The sequence below is a fragment of the Desmodus rotundus genome, chromosome 6 (assembly GCF_022682495.2).
Source record: "Desmodus rotundus isolate HL8 chromosome 6, HLdesRot8A.1, whole genome shotgun sequence".
Classification (NCBI taxonomy): domain Eukaryota; kingdom Metazoa; phylum Chordata; class Mammalia; order Chiroptera; family Phyllostomidae; genus Desmodus; species Desmodus rotundus.
In genome coordinates this window covers 132,590,012-132,616,308 of record NC_071392.1, presented here as the reverse complement: position 1 = coordinate 132,616,308, position 26,297 = coordinate 132,590,012, and the positions used below count along the sequence as shown (strand labels likewise).

The 26,297-nt window shown below is 38.8% G+C and overlaps 1 protein-coding gene and 1 pseudogene across 7 annotated transcripts in view; one reads left to right on the top strand and one right to left on the bottom strand.

Moving 5' to 3' along the window:
- The window catches only part of CFAP61 (cilia and flagella associated protein 61), a 354,209-nt gene that overhangs the window by 327,083 nt on the left and 829 nt on the right, over window positions 1-26,297 (bottom strand). For 5 of the 7 annotated variants that reach the window (XM_045194441.3, XM_053927357.2, XM_045194438.3 and 2 more), the window contains exons 2-3: window positions 18,214-18,364; window positions 2,989-3,139 (exon numbers count right to left, since the gene is read on the bottom strand). In XM_045194441.3, coding sequence (XP_045050376.1) covers window positions 2,989-3,139; window positions 18,214-18,356 — 294 coding nt within the window. In that variant the 5' untranslated portion in view covers window positions 18,357-18,364. Of the gene's footprint in view, window positions 1-2,988; window positions 3,140-18,213; window positions 18,365-20,769; window positions 20,927-26,297 lie in introns of those variants that run through there. The other 2 variants (XM_045194436.2, XM_045194437.2) reach the window with 2 other exon arrangements.
- LOC112303635 (hsc70-interacting protein pseudogene) lies at window positions 18,894-24,404 on the top strand (annotated as a pseudogene).

The following is a 26,297-nucleotide window of genomic DNA, read 5'->3' as shown; positions in this document are numbered from 1 at the left end:
CTGGAAGCTGAAAACCCAAAGTAGCAAGAGTCTAACATTACTTTCACATTAAATCTTTCAAGTTTTTAAAGAGCTTTGTCTTGTAACTTCTGGAGTCTTCTTAAGTGGCCTAAATAATGAGCAGTTGTTTTATACAAGGTCTGTCCATAAGGTATCCAGCCATGTAAAAATAAAGATACTTATTAAAGAAGTTACAAGATACAAGAACATTGTACATAGGACAATGACATCTCAGTACCCTTCATAGTAGGCACCTTGGGACCTCACACAGTTCGAATTACCATCAGCTGCCCTGTCATATTTTCCTGAATCTCATCAGTGGTCTGAAATCTCTTCCCTTTCAAAGGGGATTTTAATTTTGGGAAAAGCTATAAGTCACGGGGCGCCAAATCTGGGCTGTTGAGGGGCTGAGTCACCTGGGTGATATGATGTTTCACAAAAACTGTCCATGATATGTGATGCATGAGCAGACAAGTTGTTGTGATAAAGCTGCCAATCAACAGTTGCCCATAGCTCCAGCCTTCTGAATCATCCGAATAGTGTCCTCAGAGGAATGTTCAAGCTTAACACAAAATTTGATGCATATTTGTTGCTCTACTAGCTCAGTCATTTTCAACGTGACAGCCACACAGTACACATGCTTACTCAACGGCATCTACCGCCCCCACTGAATAGTACAGTGAAGTTGTCATTGTTCACTCACATGCATTCCAGGCTACTCTCCTTGGCTGCCAGGTTACATTACACAAACTGTTCTTGTTATATTAACAATGGCTGCAGTTTTTCCAGATAGACCTCATACATCCACACATCAGGTCCACTCAACTCAGTACCCCTGTGTTTATGGAAAATTTTCAAATTCCAGAATTAATGCAAATTGGCTGACTGGTGGGGGTAGTGCTTGCACTTGGATCAGGACAACAGAAGTGCTGTGTTTCTTGTTTTCTGAGCAATTTTATAGATGGCCTTAGGTTACCATCTGCACATCCTGTGCCTTGGCTCCCCTCCTGTTGGGTGGTGCATGCCTTAGGAACACTCAGAAGAAGCATTTATCGGGCACAAACTGGCTTGAGAAGTATCATGAATTTGGTTCATGAGCTTGAAAACTCCCAAAAGGCAAACACCACAAACCCCAAAGTCCAGATAACAACAGCAGTAACAATGACACAAATAGAAGTACTTTCCATGTATTAAGTCATCTAAATCCCACAAGAACCTTACTTAATATCTGCTTTACATTTCAAGCAGGACTATCCTTAGGAGTACATGGTTTATTACTTGGCTGATTTAGCCCCCAAATTCTCTCTTCCAACAAAAATAATTCAAGATTTAGTATTTAGCTTTAAAAGATAAAAATCATTACTTCAATTGCAAATACCCCTAGAATAGGTAATGATACATTAAGTTTCAAGGCTCTATACCAATGCTCTCCAACAGAAAAATAATTTGAGCCACAAATGCAAACCACATGTTGTAATTTAAAATTTTCTAGTAGACATATTAAAAAAAAGACTAAACATAAACAGGTGAAATTAATTTTTCATGTTTTAACTATAACATAATATATTCAATAAAGATTGTTAGAGATATTTTATATTCTTTTTTTTCTACTAAGTATTTGAAATCTGATGTATATATTCTTATAGCACATCTCAATTGAAACTAGCCACATTTCAAGTGCTCAACAGTTACTTGTAGCTGGTGGCTGCTATACTGGACAACTGAGCTCTATACTATTGTAGGAAGTAGTTTACAAAGAATCAATCTTAAGAGGACAAAAAAAATGGTAAAGGATGTATGAAAAACATTGTTAATTCATAACTTTCAAAAAGGTAAAATAATGATCCTAACACAAATATAAAATGAACACACGTCAGAGATTTATTCAGTCCATCAAATAATGAGGTAACCAATGAGATGATAAAAATGATTCATTGCATTTGAGATGCTGGCCACTTTAGGCAATTTAATAAGAGAATATTAGAAAATATTGCTGGGTATGATATGAAATAGTTAATGTCCTAATGGGCCAGTGCTGAAACCTTTGAGCTTCTCTCTTCCACCATATAGGATTTACATCTCAAATGGATAAACACATACAAGTTAATCACTATTCTTACAGAACTGTAAAATAGACCAATCAATAGAACATCAATCAAAGGTAAAAGCATTGACTGAAAGAATTTTTCTGGACTATTTCCAAGTTTGAGATAATTTTTCTGACAATGGTAACTGGGTATACCATTGGGTATACCATTTATATGTGTGTGTGTATGCACACACACATATGTGAAAGGTGAACTCACTCATGCACTCAATTGATATTCCCCAGGGTACTGGGGACACACTATTGAATTCCACTGACAGGCAAGTATGCTCCCCACAGTCACAGTATCTGGCTTTCCACAGAAACTGGGGCCAGACACTGGCCTGGCTCTGGCAGGACAAGGGCAGGAAGAGCTCAGATGTGGCACCAGCTACCAAGGCCCAACTCCCTGGGAATTGCTGACCTGGCCACTATTACCCAATAAGTTGTCAGGTGCCCACAACCAGAAGACATCAAATGAGCCAGAGTACACAAAGGCATCTTGAAAATTATAGAGTGTGACATGAATCTGAGGCTATTGTCATTATTACAGAGGTAAATATGTAGATGGCAGGTGCCATCCCAACATATCAAAGACTTAGGATATGATGCTTGGTGCAGTGTGGAGACCTAGAAAGCAGATGTTCTAATGCTCTCACTAATTCCTTGCTCCCAGTCATCATCAGCAGAGCATGACCTGGACCACACAGCTGTCTGATCTATTCCCACAGACCCACTTTTCCTCCCTACCAGCTAATTTCATTTCCAACAGTCATGATGTCTATACTTTCTTTTGGGCATTTTGAATTGCTTAGTCCAAAATTGAAAAGACATATATGTAAGCACAGGACTTCCCTTCAAAATCAAGACTATTTTAATAAGCATTGTGCATGATTGCTTACTGTGCATGGGATGTCACTGTCGAGCTCCCGGAACAAAGACACCCAGTCATCCTGCTTGGCCACATTCCAATTGGGATAGTCCAGGAAGGTGGCCTGGGCCATGATTTCCTCCTTGTCATTGTAGAGAGTAATGGCAAGGTTTGCCTTCTCCCTGTGGAAATGATTAAAACTGCATACGTAAATAAGATTACTGAAAGTGAGATGAGGATGTCATTTTCTCCCTGTCTGGCTACTGGAGGTGAGCAACCACTGCAGAAGGTATGATAACCAATGAAAGAGGTGGAAAACAATGGGACAGCCAACTCTGGGAATAGATCTTTCAGTACACTGGTATATCAACTAAATTTTTACTGAAAATTATTTTTCATTAGAAAGGCATTCTACTTATTGTATGCTTGGAGACTGGGCTGGGGAAATTGTTTGACTATAATGTTTTCCCTGTCCTCTCCATGTTGCCAATACCACTGTTAGCCTAAGCATGTACATTTTGGGTGGCCAATGCCACAGTAAAACCAGGACTGATGTGTCCAGGACAAGAGACTGTCAGTGCTAAAACCAGGAAAGCCCTGGGATGAGTTGGTCACCTATGTACAGCAGCAAACCTGAAAGTTTAGCTTCCCCTCTGTCAGCATTCTTAACAATTTCTCCAAACCCTAAGCTAATTGGTTTTTTTGGAATCTGGGCATTAGCAGTATCACCTGATCCAGCTGTAGAAATGGAAGCCTTGAAGGGGTCTTGCTTAAGCTAAGGGAAAAATGCAAATTAACAAAGACAAGGGAGGAAAAGCAGGTCTTCCAATTATTCTGGTGGCTGACCCAGAGGGATGTCTTGATAGTCCCTCCCAACAGCTACCCTCTCATGTGGCCTGTCATGACAGCAAGAGCTATGACATAAAGACAGCATACATTTTACTACATGGAGAACCATTTGTATATAAATTGAAATGCAATTTTCACTTTCTCAGCTGAGTGAAATCTAGTGGTATCTTAAGTTGGAGGAAAAATTTTTTAATGTTCCTTTCAAAAACAAAGAAGGCAGACATTATCCATTCCTTGTTAAGGGGACTAGATGAGAAGACATCATATAACTGCAGGAGAAGAGACAGTGGGGAGAATAGAAAGTTACATATAATTTCCAGTTAAATTTTTATTGCCGAAGTATTGTCAGTGCAGTCAAAAATTAGAAAGTACGTACTCACAAGCAAGAAGAGAAAAAATAATTTGAAAAATCACTCTTAACAACACCTCCCACAGATAACCAACCTCTGTCAACATTTTAGTGTCTACCTCTCCATATTTGCCTTGTTTGGAGGGCAGCAATGCACTAAAAGGTACTTCGTGTGTTTTTAAAAATGAAATCACACAACCCATACTGTTGGTAGTCTCCTTTTCCTCCCACTTGATGGCATATTATTTTCCTAGAGCTGTTCACCAAAGAGCAGTCTCTCACATACATGTACTTCTTGTTCTAATTTTATGTCTTTAAACAGATCACTTTGGCTTAAATAAGTATATTTTAATAGAAAATTTACATTGCTATCATAAATGGAAAACCAGTATCCTTCACTGGAAATAAAGAATAACTATAAAAATAAAGATGTAAGATTTAAAACAAAAATTTCTTGTGCGCGTACCAGAAATATGGGCATCTTTGGGAAATAGTGTGCTAGGGATGTTGATCTCAGTGCCTACAGCCACCATCCACTCTCATAGGAAGGCACATCCCATAGCCACAGGAAACTCCACCAAGGATGCCCCAGTCCAAGGGCCCACCTAGCCCAAGAACCCCACCAAAGCACTGGCTATATAGAACAAAAGGCAGCAGACTACTCTCAAGTCCCAAAAATACAGTATCCACACAAAGGACTTATTAGCAGAAAAATGCAGTCCCCCAACCTCTCCAGTTGATTCACTGAAGCCCTGCAGTGGCTCCCTCCAGCTCCTGGCCCTCTGGGCTCCCCTGCCCCAGGCTCCAAGAGCCATGACCTACAGCTTCCTATTGAGAGTCCTCACTCTATTTCTGATGAGAAAATGCACAGGGCACAGGACCCCTCATATGTCAGTGACGACAATGGTGGTGTGGAGGATGAAGTGGGCAAGAGCTGGGACAGGGCAACTGCCATTCCTTCAGGGAAGCAGGGAAATGTGTTCCTGGAATCCCAAATTGAACTTAAAATGCATTTATCCATGAGAACCTAGGATGGTGGTTGGGTTCTATAGTACAGTTAACACAGTACTGTACCACACAGACATTACAGATTAAGTAAGTTTTTGTGGGTTGGCCTGGGAAGCCAGCCATGAATAACTTTGTTTCAATGGGAAAATGCACTGCAATTTCCAAATGGCTGACTGCAAAAAGTAATTTCTGCATCATTATCTTTTTGCATGTATAATTTACACTTCTTATTACCTCCTAGCAATTAGGTCCTTTACAGAAGTGGTCCCCAACCTTTTTGGCACCAGGGAAGGTGCAGCTTGTTGGTTTCTTTCAATGTTGTATATGGAAGAGAATTCCACTGCACTCATCAACTAGTGCCTCATCCCGTTCTATGGATGCCCAGTTGCTGAGAAGGGAAGGGAAGGAGAATAATAGAAAAGTTTACCTCTGTCCAAGCTTAGTCCCTGCTCTCTTCCAGCAGAGCCAGAGGGAGGGAGAACTATAAGCACTTCGTAGGAAATAAGTACTACACTGTATGTAAGTTATTTTCACTGTCCCAATCATCCTGTAAATTAGGTACAACTGTCCATTGAGCAGATAAGGATGCTAAGGCTTATGGAGACTGGGTGACCCATACGCAGTCCCATGGTAATAGTGGATTCATTCATTAATGCAACAAACATTTATTGAACAGCTACCAAGCACTAAGTGTTGCTCTAGGCTCTGGGGAGACAGTAGGAAACAGGTAAAAAACCCGCATAGAGCTGACATTCTAGAGGACAGAAATTTTTTTTTTAATGAAAATATATAGAGTATCAGGCAATGGCAAGTGCTACGGAGAAAAAATAAAGGGGAGAGGATGTGTGTGTGCAGTGCACTTCCGGGAGAAGGTAGCATTTGAGTTGCAACAGAGAAGCACAAATGTGCCTGGGGTGTTACAGAAAAAAAATAAAGTCAGTATAGATTGAGGGAGATGAGGTCACAGGAAAAAAAAACAAAGGGGTGGGCTCTGTACCAGATCATGGCAGGGAGATGGCACACCAGTGCAGGGTTTTGAGAAGCATGATAGGATCCAAAATGTCTGAATCATGACACTCTGGCCTGACATCAAGGCAAAACCAGAGAGATCAGTTAGGGAACTGCTGTAATACTCAAGCAAAAATGCCAGCCTTGGACTTGGGTGGTAGAAGTGAGCTGGAGAGAAGATGTAAGGTTCTGGATGTGTTCTGAAGGTGAAGCTGACAGCCTTTGCTACTATGGGATATGAAAAAAAGAGCAAAGATGACACTAAGGCTTTGGTCCAAGTAAGTGGAAGGAGGAAGTTGTTGGAGTCACTGAGATAAAGTGTCGGCAGAGTAGTTTGGAGGCAGGTGATGATCATGCTAGGTATGAAGTCCTACTAGGGATCCAAGGGTGACATCCACCAGGAAGTTGGAAAAATTAATTTGGAATCTAGGAGATTCTGTCATAAATGTTAGATATTATTTCACATTTAAGTCTTAAATTCACCCAGAATTAATTTTTTTGTATGACATGATTTTGGTATTTACATTTATTCTCTTTTCCATATGGATAACAAATTGTAGAAGTACCACTTTGAATGGTACATCCTTTCCCCACTGGCTTTGTCACCATGCTGGCTTTGTCATCATCACATTTTCAGGTATGTGTTGGTCTGCTTCTGGGATCTCTATCATGGCCTACTGGTCTTGTGTCAATTCCTTCACCATTATCACACCATCCCAATTATGATACCTACAAGGAGTCTTTAGTTGGGCAAGTCTCGTCTTATTTTTCTCGTTTAGATTATTCTGACCCTTTGTTCTCCCATATAAATTTTTAACTTTTTTATTTTTCATTTGAGAGAAGGGAAGGGAGACAAAGAGAGGGAAAGAGAGAAACATTGCCTGGCTGCCTTCTGAACACACCACAGCCAGGGACCAAGCCCCACAATGTAGGTATATGCCCCCACTGGGAATCAAACCTGCGACTTTTCAGTTTATGGGACACCTCCCAACCAACTGAGCCATGCCAGCCACAGTCCATATAAAATTTAAAATATTTTTTAATTTATTGATTTTAGGGAAGAGGGGGAGAGAGAGAGAAAAAGAGAGAGAGAGAGAGAGAGAGAAAGAGAGAGAGAGAGAGAGAGAGAGAGAGAGAAACATCGATTTCTGTTCTACCTACTTATGCGTTCTCTGGTTGATCCTGGTGTGTGCCCTGACCAGGGATTGAAGCTACAACCTTGGCACATCAGGGACAACACTGTAACCAAGTGAGGTACCCGGCTAGGAATCTCATATAAATTTAATATTATATTATCAATTTCAACAACCAACCCTGTTAGCATTTTGATTAGGAGAATAGACTTCTTTATGATATCCAAGAATATGGTATAAACTCTTCATTTATTTAGGTATTCTTCAATGTCCTTCAATAAAGTCTGAAGGACTGCTGGTCAAGATGGTGGCGTAGGCAGACATAGCTCGCCTCTTCACACAACCACATCAAAATTACAACTAAAATATAGAACAACCATCACTCAGAATCATCAGATATCAAGTTGAATATAAGTCTGACAACTACAGAATTAAACAAACCATATCAATCCAGACAGAGCAGGCAAGCTGGTGCCATATCTGATACTCAATCAACCTGGCTAATACTGTTTGATCTGCTTTGGAGATCCCAAGAGGCTCTGCCCCACCCAACTTACAAGTCCTCCAAGCTACTTTTCCATATGAATGGCTTGTCTTGGCTCATGCTTCACAACTTCCTAAATCTTCTCAAACAAGCAACAGCTGGCCTCAGTGAGCCCCAGTCCCGACACTAGCATCAAACATCCTAGTTTCACAGCCTGGCTTCACCTGGGAATCTCCAAGACCAGCAGAAGTAGCAGCCATCTCAGATTGCTTTATAGCTCATGAAGGGCTGCCCAGGCAAAAAACAGGTGGGGGCTGGTCTTGGCCTACACCACCCAGGAAACACTAGGGCCAGCATACCCAGTGGACAGCTACAGACCACCTCCAAGCATTACCACTCCACCCCTGCACTGCTGATCCTCCACGAAGGGTGGAGGCTGGTGGTCAGTGGTAACAGCCAGTCCTTGCAGCTGATTGCCCTGGGTAAATCCCTCCCATTGATCTGTCAACAGCAACCGAGGCTCAACTACACGAAGAGGGTGTACTCAGCCCACACAGAGGGCATACCTTGAGAATCCAGCTAGGGTGATAGGGGAGGCTGTGCCACTGGACCCTACAGGACACCTATTACATTAGGCCACACTACCAAGCATGGAGTCAAAGCAGCCCTACCTAATACATAGAAACAAACACAGGGAGGCTGCCAAAAGGAAGAGACAAAGAAAGATGGCCCAAATGAAAGAACGGGTCAAAACTCCAGAAAAAAAGCTAAACGAGATGGAGATAAGCAATCTATCAGATGCAGATTTCAAAACACTGTTTATAAGGATGCTCAAGGAACTTAGTGAGGACCTCAGCAGCATAAAGAAAAAGACATAAAATAAAAAATCTTAGGATAGAAAAGAAAGAAACAAAACTTATTTTTTGTAGATGATATATTCTCTACATAGAAAACTGGAAGAAATATGTAAACAAATTATTAGAATTAATACATAAGTTGCTGGCTACTAAGTCACTAAGCAAAAGACAATTGAACTTTTATAGACTAGCATTGGGTGCTTTGAAATCATTTTAAAAGAAGATACTATTTAACTCATGCCAAAGAACATAAAATATCTAAGGGTAAAACAGATGGAATAGCTCCAACCCCCTTATGGAGTAAACTATTAAACTTTACTTTTTAATTAAATTAAATTTTTTTAATTATATTTTATTGACTATGCTATTACAGTTGTCCTGATTTTTCCCCCTTCACTGCACCATCCAGGACCCCCCACTCCCTCAAGCAATCCCCCTACCATTGTTCATGTGCACGGGTCATGTGTGTAAGTTCTTTGGCTACTCCACTTCCTACACTGTACTTTACATCCCCATGGCTATTCTGTAACTACCCATTTGTACTTCTTAATCCCCTCACCTCTTCACCCATTCCTCCCAGCCCCTTCCATCTGGCAACCATCAAAATGCTATCTGTATCCATGATTCTGTCTCTGTTCTTGTTTGCTTAGTTTGTTTTTTACATCCAATTGTTGATAGATGTGTATTTATTGTCATTCTATTGTTCATAGTTTTGATCTTCTTTTTCTTAAATAAGTCCCTTTAACATTTCATATAATAATGGTTTGGTGATGATGAACTCCTTTAGTGTTTTCTTGTCTGGCCTCTTTATCTTCCCTTCGATTCTAAATAATAGCTTTGCTAGGTAGAGCAATCTTGGTGTAGGTCCCTGCTTTTCATCACTTTGAATATTTCTCCACCATCCTTCCTAGCCTGAAAAGTTTCTTTTGAGAAATCAGCTGACAATCTTATGTGAACTCCCCTGTGTGTAGGTAATTACTTTTCTCTTGCTGCTTTTAAGATTCTCTCTTTATCTTTAACCTTTGGCATTTTTATGATGTGTCTTGGTTTGGTCCTCTTTGGGTCCAACTTGTTTGGAACTCTCTTTGCTTCCTGGACTTGTATGTCTATTTCCTTCGCCAGATTAGTGAAATTTTCTTTATTTTTTCAAATAAGTTTTCAATTTCTCGTTCTTCCTCTTCTCCTTCTGGCACCCCTATAATTCAGATGTTGGTACATTTAAAGATGTCCCAGAGCTTCTTAAGTCTATCTTGTTTTTTTGAATTCTTTTCTCTTCCTGCTGTTCTGATTAAATGCTTTTTCCTTTCTTGTGTTTCAAATCATTGATTTGATTCTCAGCATCATCTTCTCCACTGTTGGTTCCCTGTAGATTTTTCTTTATTTCACTTAGTATAACCTTCATTTCTTCCTTTCTGTTGTTGCCATACTCAATGAGTTCCTTGAGCATCCTGATTACCAGCGTTTTGAACTCTGCATGTGATAGGTTGGTTATCTGTTTCATTTAGTTGTTTTTCTGGGGTTTGTTCTGTCCTTTCATTTCTTTGTCTCCTCAATTTGGCAGCCTCACTGTGTTTGTTTCTGTGTATTAGTTAGTGCTGCTCTTCTCCCTGTCTTAGTATCATGGCCTATTGTAGAAAAGGCACTTGTAAATTCTGTAGGGCGGAGCCTTAGGTAACTGCCAGGGCAGGGCAACCCACTTCACTGCCTGTGGCTCTGTGTGAGGGAAGGCTCAGAGAGGGGACAATACTGCTGCTTGGCTTCTGGAGGTTTGCCCAGCACTCATCCCATTTCCAGTCACTTCACCTACTTCCCATTGTGACTGGCACCCTTTCAACTGTTACCCTGGTGATGAATCCCAGAGTGGGTGGGTTTGCATACTTTCTAAGTTCCTGTGGGCCCTTTAAACTGACTCTTCTGAAAATCCGGCCATTTCTTCCACAGCCCTTACCCCCACAGGTTTTTACAGCCAGAAGTTATGGGAATTCCTCTTCCTGGCACTGGAACCCTGGGCTGTGGTCTGGCCTGAGGCTGGGATCACTTGCTCCGAAGGTATCCTCCCAATTTTTATCCACTACACATGAATGTGGGACCACGGATTCCACCACTGCTGTTGCCTCTCTGCACAACACTGCATCTCTCCACCTCTCCACCTGTCTCTGCAACTCTATCTCTCCTACCCATTTGGATGAATGTGGCTTCTTTAAATCCTTGGTTGTCAAGACTTTCATAGTTTGATTTTCTAATGGTTCTGGGTGTTATTTGTTTGGGGATATAGTTGTAATTCTTTCTGTGCTTTGGTAAGGAGGTGAAGCATGTCTACCTACACCTCTATCTTGACCAGAGGTTGTTGACCCATATTATTTATAATGGCATTTAAAATGTTTCAAACATATGGGTGTTTCTTATCTTTTTGTTACTGATTTCTAGCTCCATTGCATTGTGGCCAAAGAATGTATGATGTCAACTACTGAAATTTGTTTAGCCTGCTTTACAGCCTAAGAGGAAGTCAATTTTTACGTTTCCATGTATAATTGACTAGATTATGTATTCTCTAGTATTGGGTGCAATTTTCTACATTTGCCTATTAGATCACATTCTTTGTGTTCTTGTTGAAATCTTTTAAATCATAACTGATTTTTAGTTTACTTGATCTTCCATTTATTAAGAGAAGTATATTAAAATCTCCAATTATGATAGTGGGTATGTCTATTTCATCTTTTGGTTCTATCAATTTTTGGTTTTAGGACTGTGTCATCAGGAACATACCAGTTCAAAGCTGTGACACCTCTCTCATGATCTAAACCCTCTTTATCTGCTGTGATTTTTTTTGCCCTAAAGCATATTTTGTCTAATATTTATATAGCAACACTAGGTTTTTCTAAATGAGATTTCAGCTGGCATATATATTTTTTCCCACTAACTTGACTTTAAATACCTCTGTGCCTTTTTATCTTAGGTAGCTCTCATACATAAAATGACTTTTTGTTTTGTTCTGTTTTCAGCCAATCTAGCCATCTTTATCATTTAACTGAAGATTGTTTTTCCAAAAACATTTATTGTGATTACTGATACAGTTGAATTTTTTTTCCTATCATTCTATTATGTGATTAACATGCCCCACATTTTCTGTTTCTTTTTTTATTCTTCGGTCTTGCCTTCTCTTAGATTCAGGACTTGTTTTCAATTTCTTATTCCATTTCTCTCTATAAATCAGAAGTGATAATCTCAATGCTTATCCTTTTAATGATTATCCTAGCCACATAACATATATTCCTAACAAAGTCTTTAACTTCTGCTGTAGTTATCAAATGATGTGTAAAAATCATTCAAGCTTAGTGGCTAAAGTAATTCATTATTATCTCTCATGGTTCTTGGGTTGAAGGGGGTTCAAGTGAGTAGTCTTTGCTTGGGGTCTCTGAATGGGATAGCAGTCAAATTGAGGCCATGGTAGGAATCACCTCAATGTCTTCAGTATCTAAAATGGCTCACTAACATGACTAACAGTTGATATAGGTTTTCGGCAGGGAGCTCAGCTGAAGATGTCCACAAGAAGCACCTGCATGTGGCATGTGACTGGAGTGTTTAACGATAGGGCATTTGGGTTCTGAGAAGAAGCATTCCAAGAGACCCATTGGAAGTTGCAAGACTTCTTAAGATCTAGACTTGAAGTTACAGGGTATCACTTCTGCAGGTTTCTACTGGTTACACAGGGCCAGCCCTGATTCAGTGTGAGAAGGGCCTACACAAAAGTATAAATGCAGTATATGCGGTTCACAGCAGAGAGGAAAGGCACCTTTGTGTATTAGCTACCACATCCTCCCTATGAATAACATTGAGTTGGCCAAAATGTCCGTTATATTGTTCCATACAATGGCTCCAGTAGTGCTTAGTTGTCTTCAATTTCATTTGAAACAATTTTGTTAGATTGTATTGTGACAGCTGTCATATCAGTGTGCATTAAAAAAAACTTATCAAAATTGGTGAATTTTTGTGCAGCCATTTTAATATTGACGATGGAAGAAGACATGTAACATTTTCAGTGTATTATGCTTTGTTATTTCAAGAAACTTAAAAACGCAACTGAAACATATAAAAAGATTTATGCAATGCATAGAGAAGGTGCTGTGACTGATTAAACATGTCAAAAGTGGTTTGCAAAAGTTTGTTGGTACTATTGACATTTTGGCCAAATTATTCTTTGCTGTGGGGCTGTCTAATGCATTGGAAGATGTTTAGCAACATCCCTGGCCTCCATTCACTAGATGCCATTAGCAGGAAATAGCCAACATAGTCAAAATACCCAAATCAATAAAGTTATTGGTGAAAACTGTGTCTTTTATTTTATAGAAAAAACATAACAGACGTTTTGGCCAACCCAATACCTTAAGAGTACATTCATTATAAACATGTGCTCCGAGTTTATGTACAACTGTCCTGAATTTTATCTAAGTCATTTATATCTCATAACTTAGATTTATTATTTATATTAAATTAGTTATTACTGTTATTGCTTTATACAAACTATATTTATCCACATATGTGCTCATATTTTTGTTTACTTTCCTTCTTCTATCTTTGGCTCTCCCGCTGAAATATTTTTCCTTCTGCCTATAGTATATTCTGAGGCATTTCCTTTATTTACTATATTGATAAACTAACTCAGTTTTTGTCTGAAAATGCATTCATCTTCTCGGTATTAAAAACTTGTTTCACTGTGTGTATATCATTTTAGGTTGATATTACTTTCTTTCCAAAATTAAAGATAGTCCACTATCTTTGTGCTACCATTGTTGTTAGTGAGAAATTATCTGTTAGTCTAATCTTTAGGTCTTTGCAGATAATGTCTTTATTTTTTCTGATTATTTTTCAGATCTCTTTAGCTTTGATGTTTTGCTATTTTATTATAATTTCCTTAATTTTTGATTTCTCTGTGTATTCATCTTGTTTGGGATTCATTGAGTTTTCTGGATCAAAGAATTGATGCTTTTCAACAATTCTGCAATGTTCTCAACCATTATCTCTTCAAATATTGACTGTGTCACTTTGTTTTATCTCCTTCTGAAGTCTCTTAGAGTTTTTTTTATCCTCACCTCAGAACATGCTAACTTTTTTTTTTAAGAGACAGGGTAAGGGAGGGAGAGAGGGAGAGAAATATCGATGTGAGAAACATTGCACTCACTCCAACCTGCAGCCGAATTCCACAGCCTAGGCACGTGCCCTGACCAGGAACTCGACCATCACAGGATGATACTCCAACCAACTCAGCTATACTGGTCAGGGAAAAGTCTATTAGTCTTAGATGTAAATGGCCTACTCACAATCTTTTGTCTCCTTGTGCCGAATTCTGGATACTTTATTGGTACTAATCGTCTACCTCAGTACTTCTGTCTTCTACTGTGTCTATTATGCTGTTTGACTTATCCACTAAACTTTTCAATTTGACTATGCATGGGTGGGCAAAAGTAGGTTTACAGTTATTCATATGGCAAAAACACATGCAGGTTATGATTATTACAGTAGCTTTATTAACTCAAAAGAATAAACTGTCTTTCACAAACTCACAACTATAAACCTACTTGTGTCCATCCTGTATTTTCATTTCACATGGTCTATTTGAATTTTTTCAAACCTCATTATTCATTTATATGACCTTTTAAGAGTTATCTTTTCACTTTAAACATAGTAAGCAGAACTTCCAGCCAAGATGGTGGTGCACGTAAACACACTGTGCCTCCTTGCACAACCAAAAGAAGGACAACAACAAATTTAAAAACAAACAACAACCAGAACTGACAGAAAGTGGAACTGTATGGAGTCCAACAACGAAAGAGTTAAAGAAGAAACATTCTTCCAGACTGGTAGGAGGGGCGGAGATGGGCAGCTGAGTGGAGAGGACTCTCGGCAAGGCAGTGGCTAGAGGACCAGGGCGGGCAAGGCGGTGGCTGGCAGAGCTGGTGGTCCCACATTCCCATGTAGATAAACTAGGAGGAACAACTAGGGAGCGAAACAGACTGCACAACCCAGGGTTCCAGTACAGGGAAATAAAACCTCAAAGCCTCTGACTGAAAACACTTCTGGGGGATGAGGCGGCAGGAGAAACTCCCAGTCTCACAGGAGACTTCATTGGAGAGATCCACAGGGTCCTAGAATGTACACAAGCCCACCCATCCGAGAATCAGCACCAGGAGGGCCCAATTTGATTGTGGTTAGCGGGGGAAGTGACTGAAAACTGGCAGAGAGCAGGGCTAGAAGCACTGTTCCCTCTTAGACCCCTTCCCTACATACAGCATCACAAGGCAGCAACATGGGTTGCCCTGCCCTGGTGAACACCTAAGGCTCCACCCCTTACTACATAACAGGCACATTAAGACCGAAAAAAAAAAAGGTCCAAAAGAAAGAATAGTTCAAAGCTCCAGAAAAAAATACAACTAAGCAATGAAGAGATGTCCAACCTATTAGATGCACAGTTCAAAACACTGGTTATCAGGATGCTCCAGGATCTCACTGGGTACTTCAACAGTATAAAAAAGACACAGGCAGCAATGGAGGTTGCATTATGTGAAATAAAGAAAAATCTACAGGGAACCAACTGTGACAAGAAGGAAACCACTCTCAAATCAACAGTTTGTAGCAGAAGGAAGAAAGAGAACATTCAACTAGAACAGAATGAAGAAACAAAAATTCAAAAAAATGAGGAAAAGTCTTAGGAACCTCCACGAGATCTTTAGACATTCCAACATCCAAATCATAGGGGTGCCAGAAGAAGAAGAGGGAGATCAAGAAACTGAAAACTTATTTGAAAAAATAATGAAAGAGAACTTCCCCAATCTGTCACAGGAAACTGAATTTCAGGAAGTCCAGGAAGCTCAGAGAGTCCCAGAGAAGTTGGACCCAAGGAGAAACAAACCAAGGCACATCATAATTCCATTATCCAACATGAAAGGGTAAGGAGAGAATCTTAAAAGCAGCAAGAGAAAAGGAGAGAGTTACCTACAAAGGAGTTCCCATAAGACTGTCAGCTGATTTCTCAAAAGAGACCTTGCAGTCAAGAAGGGGCTGGAAAGAAGTATTCAAAGGCATGAAAGGCAAGGACCTACATCCAAGATTACTGTATCCAGCAAAGCTATCATTTAGAATGGAAGGACAGATAAAGTGCTACACAGATAAGGTCAAGTTAAAGGAGTTCATCATCACCAAGCCCTTATTATATGAAATGTTAGAGGGACTTATCTAAGAAAAAGAAGATCATGAATATGAACAGTAAAATGCCTACAAACTCACAGCTATTAACAACCGAACCTAAAAAAAAAAAGAAAAGAAAGAAAGAAAGAAAGAAAACAACTAAGCAAACAACTAGAACAGGAACAGAATCACAGAAATGGAGATCCCATGGAGGGTTATCAGTGGGGGAGTAGGAATGGGAGAGACAGGTAAAAGGTACAGAGAATAAGTAGCATAAATGGTAGGTAGAAAATAGACAGGGGGAGGTTACCAATAGTGTAGGAAATGTAAAAGCTAAAGAACTTATATGTATGACCCATGGACATGAACTAAGGTGGGGGAATGAGGGTGTGAGGGGGTGTGCAGGACAGAAGGGAATAAAGGGAAAATGGGACAACTGTAATAGCATAATCAATAAAATATATTTTTTTGAAAACTAGAAAGGCAAAAAAAAGAAAAGGACCAGAACTTATTTTGGGGACTTATTTAAGATAAACATAGTAAAAGCATAGTTATTTTACATTCTTTGACTTAATATGTATCTGAAGCCTTTGAGAATCTGATTCTGATGGATATTTTTGTTGTTGGTTCTCAATAACGGTGTATGTTTCCTTGTATATTTGTGGGGTTTTGTTTCTTTTTTTATTATTATTCAAGTACAGTTGTCTCCATTTTCCCCCCACCACACACCCCCAACTCTAGCCATCCCTACTTCCAACCTTCAATCCTACCCGCCTTTGGCTTTGTCCATGTGTCCTTTATACATGTTCCTGACAACCCTACCCCCTTCCCTCCCATTATCCCCTCCGCTTCCTCTCTGGTTACTGTCAGTTTATTCTTAATTTCAATGTCTCTGGTTATATTTTGCTTGCTTGTTTGTTTTGTTGAGTAGGTTCCACTTACAGGTGAGATCATATGGTTATATTTGTGATTTTTTACTGATAGCTCATGTTCCTTGGAACTTATGCTGTATTATTTATATTTGAGTTGAAGATCTATCCTTTCTGGCCTTACCTGTATTTATTTCAGCCAGTCTCTGGACATACATTGGTAAACTAACTCAATTTTTGATTGTCTGAAAATGCAGTCATTATTTGGGATGTTTTGAAGCTTTTGGGGACCACAGTATAATTAACATAGACATCAAGTCAATAGATGCCTATGAATTCTTGGGGGAGACTTCATTCCATGCTGAGGTTGAAACAGGCTAGTTTGCTTACTATCCACTTTTACCTAGTGAGCTTATATCTCAATCATCTTTACAATGAATGACCCAGTTTTATGAAAAAGAATCTAATATTTCCATTCTTAGGTGGAGGGAATATTTGTATTCTGTTCTTTGTAAAACAGAATACAAAATACTGTCAAAACAGAAGCATAGAGTTTCTAGAATATAGCAAAAATACTCAAGAAGGAAGTGTTATTGAGACTGATATTCTCCTGAAGTTTCATACTTCATGCTGATAATCTCTGCACAGTCCTTTACATGTGTGTATCAACGTATTGTTTCCATCCAGAGGACATCACTAAGGTATCTGATCTACCATAATGCCAAAAAATGAAATCACTTCACTGGTATATACATTTTAAAGTATTTTATCCATATTGCCCTACTGCTCTCCAACAAAACTGTGCCAATTTACATTATACTCATCAGTGAGCTCATCAGAAACTACATATTTTAATGTCTTAGGCTGGCCTTAGGTTAAACTTTTCAACTGTATTTAATATGAAGCTCTATGAAATCCAAAATATTGAGTTATCTCTTATCTTCTTCAATAAAAATAATGAGGAAAGATTATAGGATATTTATACTCTGGTATCCAAAAGAGCAAAAGAGGGAGGAAAAAAGGTTTTTAAAAAAGATCTATACATATTTTGAAATTTAGAACATTTTAACAGCAGTGGATAAGTGCATATCTAGGCTTTGTCACCTACTAACTGCTTGGCCTTGATAGGCCTCCATTTTCTCATCTTTAAGATAGACATGATAGTGGCTACCTCAGAGAAGTATCAGAGTACTAAATAAGATGATGTTGGCAAACCACAGAGCCTTATAGAAAACAAATTCTCAAAACTGCTAGTTAAGACTGGATGGGGCAGTCAAGATTTGAACCCAAGTTTGCCTGAATCCAAAACCCCTGAGAAACCGTTCCAACTTGTATATCGTTACAGGACTTAGAGAATGGTTGTTCCCAAAGATCTCCTGCTCAGTAGGGCAGATTTTCTTGCTGTCCTTTTGTTCTCCATAAGTCCCCCAGGGACAAAGGAGTGAGGGAGTGGATTTCCATCCTGATGTGTGATAAAACTGGTAAACATAGTTAAGCTTACTTAGCTATGTACTTACAGAAGACAGATGATATTAAGCCTCCCAAACAGCTTCTGGGTAAATTTTCTAATGAGATTTTGGATACAATAAATATCCTGTGACTCTGTTCTTCGGCAATAAACAACTTCTACCTTTCCTCTTGGAGAAGTGAGTATTGACATTTTTTATCCTGTCCCAAAAAGAGAGAAAACAGCTCACTGTTAATCTGAAATGACAAAGCCACTCCAATTATATTACCTTAAAAATTGACCATTAATTCGATTTCCATGTGGCAGAATGAACATGGTATTAGAGTTCTGGTGGGACACATTTTCCTTTGCAGGTAGGTTGTGATGGCTGTCACTGCAAACCAGGTGACATGTTTCTCTCCTGGATAATGATGGTTCTGAGAATTGGCATATCTAGAAATGTTTGCACCCATATTGTTTCCAACAAAGCTGCTTTAAAGTATTCTAACAACATGCTTGAAAAACATTGAAAGGAATTATTTACTGATTCAGAGTCCTCTTATATTTAATTAGTCACCAATGAATATGGTCAAGAGTTACAGAGGAATACTGACAGCTGCTGCCCATGTCCCAAATAAAGTTCCTGGAGTCCTGAAGGGCAGCAGTCCTGAGAGATATTCTGAGACAAAACACTCTTTAGTCAAATAAGTGTAGAAATGCTATTTGCGACAGCATTCCTGAGGGACCATCATGTCCGTTAAAGACTTTGAGAAGTTCCTTAAGAAAGTACCTGCTTTCTTTGTATAACCAAGCCTTTCCCATGCCCTTTCTGAGGAAAATCTTTAATGACAACAACAGAGGAGTGCCTAATTTTCAGAAAGACACTTTGGGGAATGATCTTAACAGGAACAATAGGCCACAAAATGATTTCAATCTCCCTCTCCCTCTGTCATTCCTTACCCTCCTTCCTCCCTCTCTTCCTTCCTTTTTCTCCTTTCCCTTTTCCTAGGGAAAAACATTTTATTATATACTAGCCAATAAGCTCAAAAACAGGCAAATTAATATTTCACCATGGTATTGACTGCAAGAACAATTTGGAACATTTCTAGCACCCTGGAAGGCTGCCTCCTTCCCCAATTTGCCACTCCAAATGTAACTATTATTCTGACTTCTATCTCATAGATGATCTCTGCCAATTTTTGAACATCATATAAATGGGGTAATAGTGTTTATAGTTCTCTTTCAAAACAATGTATCTTTTGGCTTGTTGTTGTTTAGATATATTCTTGCATAACTTCCATTTTGAGAAAGTAATAAAACACTCAAGCACCACAGGAGCATGAGTCAGCACTGGACTGAGCTTCTTCCTTGTCAGATGAGGAAACTGAAGACCACAATGTGAAATGACTTGCCTCAGGACACACATTTGTTCAGAACCTTTGGCATCTCCTTCCAGCCCAGACCCCTGCCACTCCCACCTATTCAAGTGACCTGCAGGGTGGCTCTGTGGTAAAAAGTCCTCCATCTTCAAAGTCCACTGGTGTTCAGATTAACTTAAGCTCAACTGCTCTTAACCATAAACTTACAGATGTTAAGGGTGCAAGGTGCAGGGTAATGCAGGGGGACTTGCGAAGGTGGTGGATGGCAACCAGAAATCTCATCCAGTGGACTTTGTCTTGGTGAACTCACACCACCTTCGACTTTGCAGGCTACAAAGGGGTTTCATCAGCACACCCAAAGCAAATCCATCTCAGAAATGGCCATACATTGTCCGGCCATTTCCGTACATGCCCATACATTGTCTTTCACAGAAAGTGAAAGAACAAGTACAAAATGCCAATTTATTCATTTACAAAGAGAAAAATCAACAGTGGGGAAGTCCAGATGTTTCTATAGCCCAGACAGTTATCAAATATGTCACATGGGCTGAGTACAAATCTTATTTCCTGTCCTCAACAGGATGGAAGGGAACCATTTCTCCACGTGCCATGTGCTATTTGGCCACTATCTTGCAACGTTGGTGTAAGCGTGACTGCAGTGAAATGGGGACCTCAGGCTAGTCTTCCTCCAGCCAAATGTTGCCTTGTGGAAATGTGGGCTCAGAATGGCAGGCCTTCACATTCTGCAGAAGAAAAGCTTGTTATTTATATAACATCTCCAAAATTTGAAATATTGGCTCAAACTTTTTTTCACACTTTGCCGATTAAACAAACATTTCTTTCAGCTGGTTTAGCTTCTACTCCTGCTGTGGCAGAGCCCATGTACTCTCTGTCTTTGTAGACCAACTACACGAAAGCCCAGCTATCAGAAGGTGGCTTACATGGGGCCATGGTCAAGAGCACAGTATGTGGAATCAGAGCACCAGGGAGGAGAACCAGCTTCTATCCCTTACTAGCTGTGACCTTGAGCAAATCACCTAACTCCCAGTTCCTCGGTTTCCTCACCTGTAAATTAGAGATAGCACACATACCTCAAAGAGTTATATAAATGAGTTATTATATACAAAACACTGACAGGAGTGTCTGACATAGTTAAGAGCTCAGTACACATCAGCAATCATTAATATTATTATTATTGAGCATGACATTCTCAGGATTCAAACAGTGAACCTCAAGAAGTTGCTTACCAAACCTGAAGCCTTGAGGGGCCCTCATCCACTGTAGAGATACCAAGCCAAGAAAATCAGAGATGGGTATTTTTGGGTGATACCTTCACAGTTTTTCTAGATTTCTCTACACAGTTGATGACCACAGAGCCAATCAATCCCCTTTGCAATCAACACTTTCTTTCCTAGACAAACGAACACAACTTTAATCAAGTTGCAGTCAAGTTTTGATGACCTGCTAGCATTTCCTTTCTAAGAAGGCTTTAACATAGCCCAGCTACAATGAGTTGATTTCACATTATAACTCTAATGTCAATCTTTCTTGGCATTTAATTTTTTAAATTATTTTTAATTACAGAGCAGTGCATTATAATGCATTCTTCATTATACCTTCTCAATGCACACAATATGTTCTCATTGCAAAAATACAGAAAGCTTTACAAATAAGGCTCAGATCTGGTCTTTTTTTATTGTGGTAAAATACACACAACATAAAACTTCCCATTTTAACCATTTTTAAGTGTACAGTTCAGTGGCATTAAACACATTCACACTGTTACCCAATTATCACCATTATCTACAACCAGAACTTTTTAATCTGAAATCCTGTTTTGAAACCATTGATCTCAATCCAAGTTCCCTCTTTCTTAGGTTTGTATAATTTTCAGACAATCTTTTCTATTTGAGGAGACCGGCTGCATACTCTACATGCTGAAGGGGCACAATAGCCCATCAGTGACAGAATCATTGAAGGGTATCTCACCTAAAGCCTTTCTCACTCCCAATCTTGTGAAAGCATTAACAAGCAATAAAATGACAGTATTGTTTCAAAGGAGGCAGTCGGAATCTGGGGGACTATCATCTGAGCAATTAAATACCCAATTATGTTTTCCACATCCCCTGTGAATGTGAAATTAGGTACTTCCTAATGACATGGCATAAATACAGACAATAATTTTTCACATTTGTAAATATCCTTTACTTTCTTTTGGTAGAAGCAGACTTTAATAATGTCTAGACTCCACCTCAAGATAGCCATAAATATTGCCATTTCTGGGTTTGGTTTTAACTAAAATCAAAATTAGAGAGAGAGAGCCTATTTGTAAAACATTGTATAATAAGCTAATGCTATCAATAGGTAAAAATTCTGAATAAAATAAAATATGAAAGTATAATTAGAGAGCTGAACTTGGAAAAAAGAAAACAAAAAAAGAAGGAAGAGGACAAGCAAGGAGCATCCCTCACCCAGATAGCAATGACTTTACATTTAGTGGCTCAGGAAGTGATCAGATCTGATCATACTCTATGGGACAGAGTTTTAACATTCTATGATGATAGTGTGGGCCTCATTCAAAACAGAGAACTGAAATTAAAACTATACATACAAACTGGACTTTGGAGGATTGACTTCTCAGTGAATGATGGTACTAGAAAAATTAAACCCACTACCCAAAGAAGTGGCAGGAAGTTTTCTCTGCCCATAGCTCTAGGTAGAAAACAAAACAAAACAAAAATACTTGTGAGGAGTTCAAATTCCAGACCAAAGTGGGTGTGGCATCCCAATGCACACTACCTGTGTAGTATGGAAATCTCCACAAACTTCTGATAAAAGACTCTGAATGTGACTATAAAATAAGTATGTTTGCAATTATTAGAAATATAGAAAGAAAAATAAAAGCCATGAGAAAAGGTAATTATAAAAAAAAGAAAAATTTAAAAAATGGAAAATATGGTCATTAAAATTTAAACTGATTAGTTGGGTTAAAACAGACAAGATTGAAGAGAATTAATAAACTGGAAGACAGTTATAAAGGAAGCATATGCAAATAAGCACATAGAAATAGGAAAATAAAATGCAACTAAAGGACATTAAGGCAGAATGAAAAAAATTTTCATCATAATGATTTCAAAAAGAATAAGCGAGAGGCTGAAATAATAGCTAATGATTTTTTAGAATTGGTGAAAGACATGAATCTTCAGTTCTGAGCAGGGAAATAAAAATAAATCCTAAATATATAGTAGTACAACTACAAAACTTCAAAGATAAAGAGAAAATCTGAAAGTAATCAAATAAAAGACAGACTGTCTTTGAAAGAATAATAATTACACTAAGAGTATACTTCTCATCAGCAACAATAGAAGTCAGTAGTACAGAGGATAGCATACTTCTGTGAAGGTCCAGATGATAAATATTTTAGGCTTTTTGAGCCACATGTTCTTTGTGTAACTACTCGACTCTGCAACTATAACAAATTAACAACCAGAGACAATACAAACACAAGTGAGTATGACTGTATTCCAATAAAATTTTACTTATGGACACTGAAGTTTGACAATACAAAAACAGACAATGAGCTGAATTTGGCCTATGGGTTATAGTTTCCCAATATCAGAATAGTATTTTTAAAACACAAAGGAAAAAATAACCACTAACCTAGAATTCTATACCTAACTAAACAATCATTTAAAAAAATAAAGGTGAAGTAAAGACATTTCACCCCTTCCACACAGTCACACCAAGTTAGGAACCTTAGCGGCACCTGAGACCTCCCACCACTTCCAGGCCAAGGGCCCCGCAAAGTGTAGGCAGGGTCCAAGCATTCTGCATATCAAGGAAATGTGCTTCGTGAAAGAGCAGGTGGAGGCATGGGAGGTAAAATACCACCTGCTACTCATAAAACTACATCAGAAGAAAATAAGGAAGAAAAAACAGTAAGAACATGGAGGAAAACATAAAAACAGACTAACCATCGTGAGGAAAGCAATCTAGAAACTGACAATGAGAGTGTGACTGAAGCAGACACTGATGCCCCTCAGGAAATGGGAGATGAAAATATAGAGATAACCAAGGAGATGATGGATGAAACGGTAAAAAAGTGGCTGCCACTGATACCCTAAATGATGATGAACTGCAGAAAGCCATTGACTTGCTCACAGATGCCATCAAGCTGAATCCTCCCTTGGCCATTCTGTATGCCAAAAGAGCCTGTGTCTTCATTAAATTACAGTGGCCAAATACTGCCATCCAAGATTGTGACAGAGCTATTAGAGTAAATCCTGATTCAGCTCAGCTTTATAAATGGTGAGGGAAAGCACACAGACTTCTGGGCCATTGGGAAGCAGCCCATTATCTTGCTCTTACATGTAAATTGAGTATGATGAAGATGCTAGTGCAGTGCTGAAAGAAGTTCAACTGAGGGTCCAGAACATTGCAGAACATCAGAGAAAGTATGAGCAGAAACGTGCAGAGTGAGAGATTAAAGAAAGGATTATGAGAGATGGAAAGGATTATGAAGGCTCAGGAAGAATATGAGAGCGCTCAGAGGGAGGAAGAAGCCAGAGGACAATCAGGACCTCAGTATGGCTCTCTTCCAGGAGGCTTTCCTGGGGGAATGCCTGGTAATTTTCCTGGAGGACTGCCTAGAATGGGAGGAGATACGCCTGGAACGGCAGGAATGCCTGGGATCAATGAAATTCTCAGTGATCCAGAGATTACTGCAGCCATGCAGGATCGAGAAGTTATGGTGGCCTTCCAGGATATGGCTCAGAAGCCAGGAAATATGTCAGAATATCAGAGCAAACCAAAGGTTATGAATCTAATAAGTAAATTGTCAGCCAAATTTGGAGGTCAAGCATACTGCACTTCTGAGAGATAAAGCCCTTGCTGAAGGAAAAGCAATTTGGATCACCATTGGATGTCACAATAATACAAACCAGTGTACTTCTGACCTTCTCATGAAGAAAGGTGGGGTGTATTGAAGAGGATCCCTCCCCCTCTGCCTCAAATGCAGCTGTAACATTTTGCAGTGGTTTACCATTATGGTATTCTTTCAGACAATGTTTTCTTACTAGGAATTATAAAGTTTAAACACTTTTAAATCTTAAAAATATTTAGAAACAAATTTAAAAGGTGTGTTTTACTAAAAAAAAAAAAAAGACAATTTCATACAAAAACCAAAAGAAATTTCCAAAGAATCTGATTGAAAGAACTAATAAAGGTATGTATCAGGAAGAATAAAATTAAAATCAGAAAGGAGTGGAATACAAGAAGAAATGCTGAGGAGAAAAAAGGTAAACATGCAGGTATATGAGGGGGGATCCAAAACCCCTTCAGAATTATCTTCTGAAGGGTGGGCCCTTTGTAGTACAGGCTTCCCCCACTAGATAAGTGTTCTAAGAACCCATCTGTATCGGTCTACCAGCTGGCTTTGTTGTGAGAGGCTGCATTCAGCTTCAGTGAATTTTTTTAAGACTCTTTCAACGTGTTTGTCCATTTTATGATGGATGATTTACAAGTGCACCTGTCCACGCTGCACTGAGTGTTCAGTAGTTTTTGACCAAAAACAGCATGACCCCCATGCCCCACACACCCTTTTCACCTGATCTCACCCTGAGCAACATTTTTTTGTTTCCCCAGATTAAAAATGTCCTCAAAGAGAAACGTTTTGCTGATAATGGAAGAGGTTACCAACAAAAAACAGCAGAGACACTAAAAGGCATCAAAATCAACAAGTTCAAAAACTGTTTTGAGCAGTGGAAAAAACACCTTGATAGCTATATTGCATCAAATGGAGAGTACTCTGAAGGTAACTGAAGTTTAAACATGTAAAAATAAATACACAATTTTTTATAATGAAATTCCACTTGGGGGGTCCCCCTCGTATCTAAATAAGAATTGATGGCAAAAAGAAAGTCATGATGATAAATTTTGCCTAAAAAACGAAAGCTGAATTGAATAACCAGACAATAAAAACTTGTGAGGTAGAAGTAAAGCCTTCTGGATGTTTGTATCTTTGAGAAGAAGCTAGAGATGATTAACTTTAAACTTTGTTAAATCAATTATGCATAATTACAAACAAAAAAACTATTTAAAGGAAACATCTTTTTATTTTAATTTTGTTTATTTGTTTATTTTGTTAGGTGACTTCTCTTTATAGTTATATAAAATCTAATTCAATTTATTTAAAATTTGAAAAGTGAGCTAAAATATTTAAGTAATAACAGATGGTACAGAGCTATGGCAAATATTTTTTTATATGTTACAAATGTCTTCACTTTGGAAAATCAGAATAAAATTTTTTGAAAGCATTATCTGCAGATAAAATATACAAATATATTTTTTCCAAACACCAAAAGAGACTTGCAACAGTCAAAATTCTCTTAACCAATGAGTTACCAATACATGAAAAGACAAGGAGGAACCTTAAATGCATATTAATAAGTGATAGAAGCCAATCTGAAAAGGCTGTTACATACTATATGATTCCAATGACATAACATTCTTGAAACATCAGAACTGTGGAGACAATAAAAAATCAGTGGTTGCGGAGGGCAAAAGGAGGAGGGAGGAATGAATAGGTGGAGCACAGAGAATTTTTAGGGCAGTGAAACTATTTTCCAATGGTGGACACATGTCACTATGTTATTTGTCAAATCCCATAAAATGTACAGCACCAAGAGGGGACCCTAATGTAGACTATAGACTTTGGGTCATAATGTGTCAATGTAGGTTTATCAAGTGTAACTAATATACCACTTTGTGGGGAGGG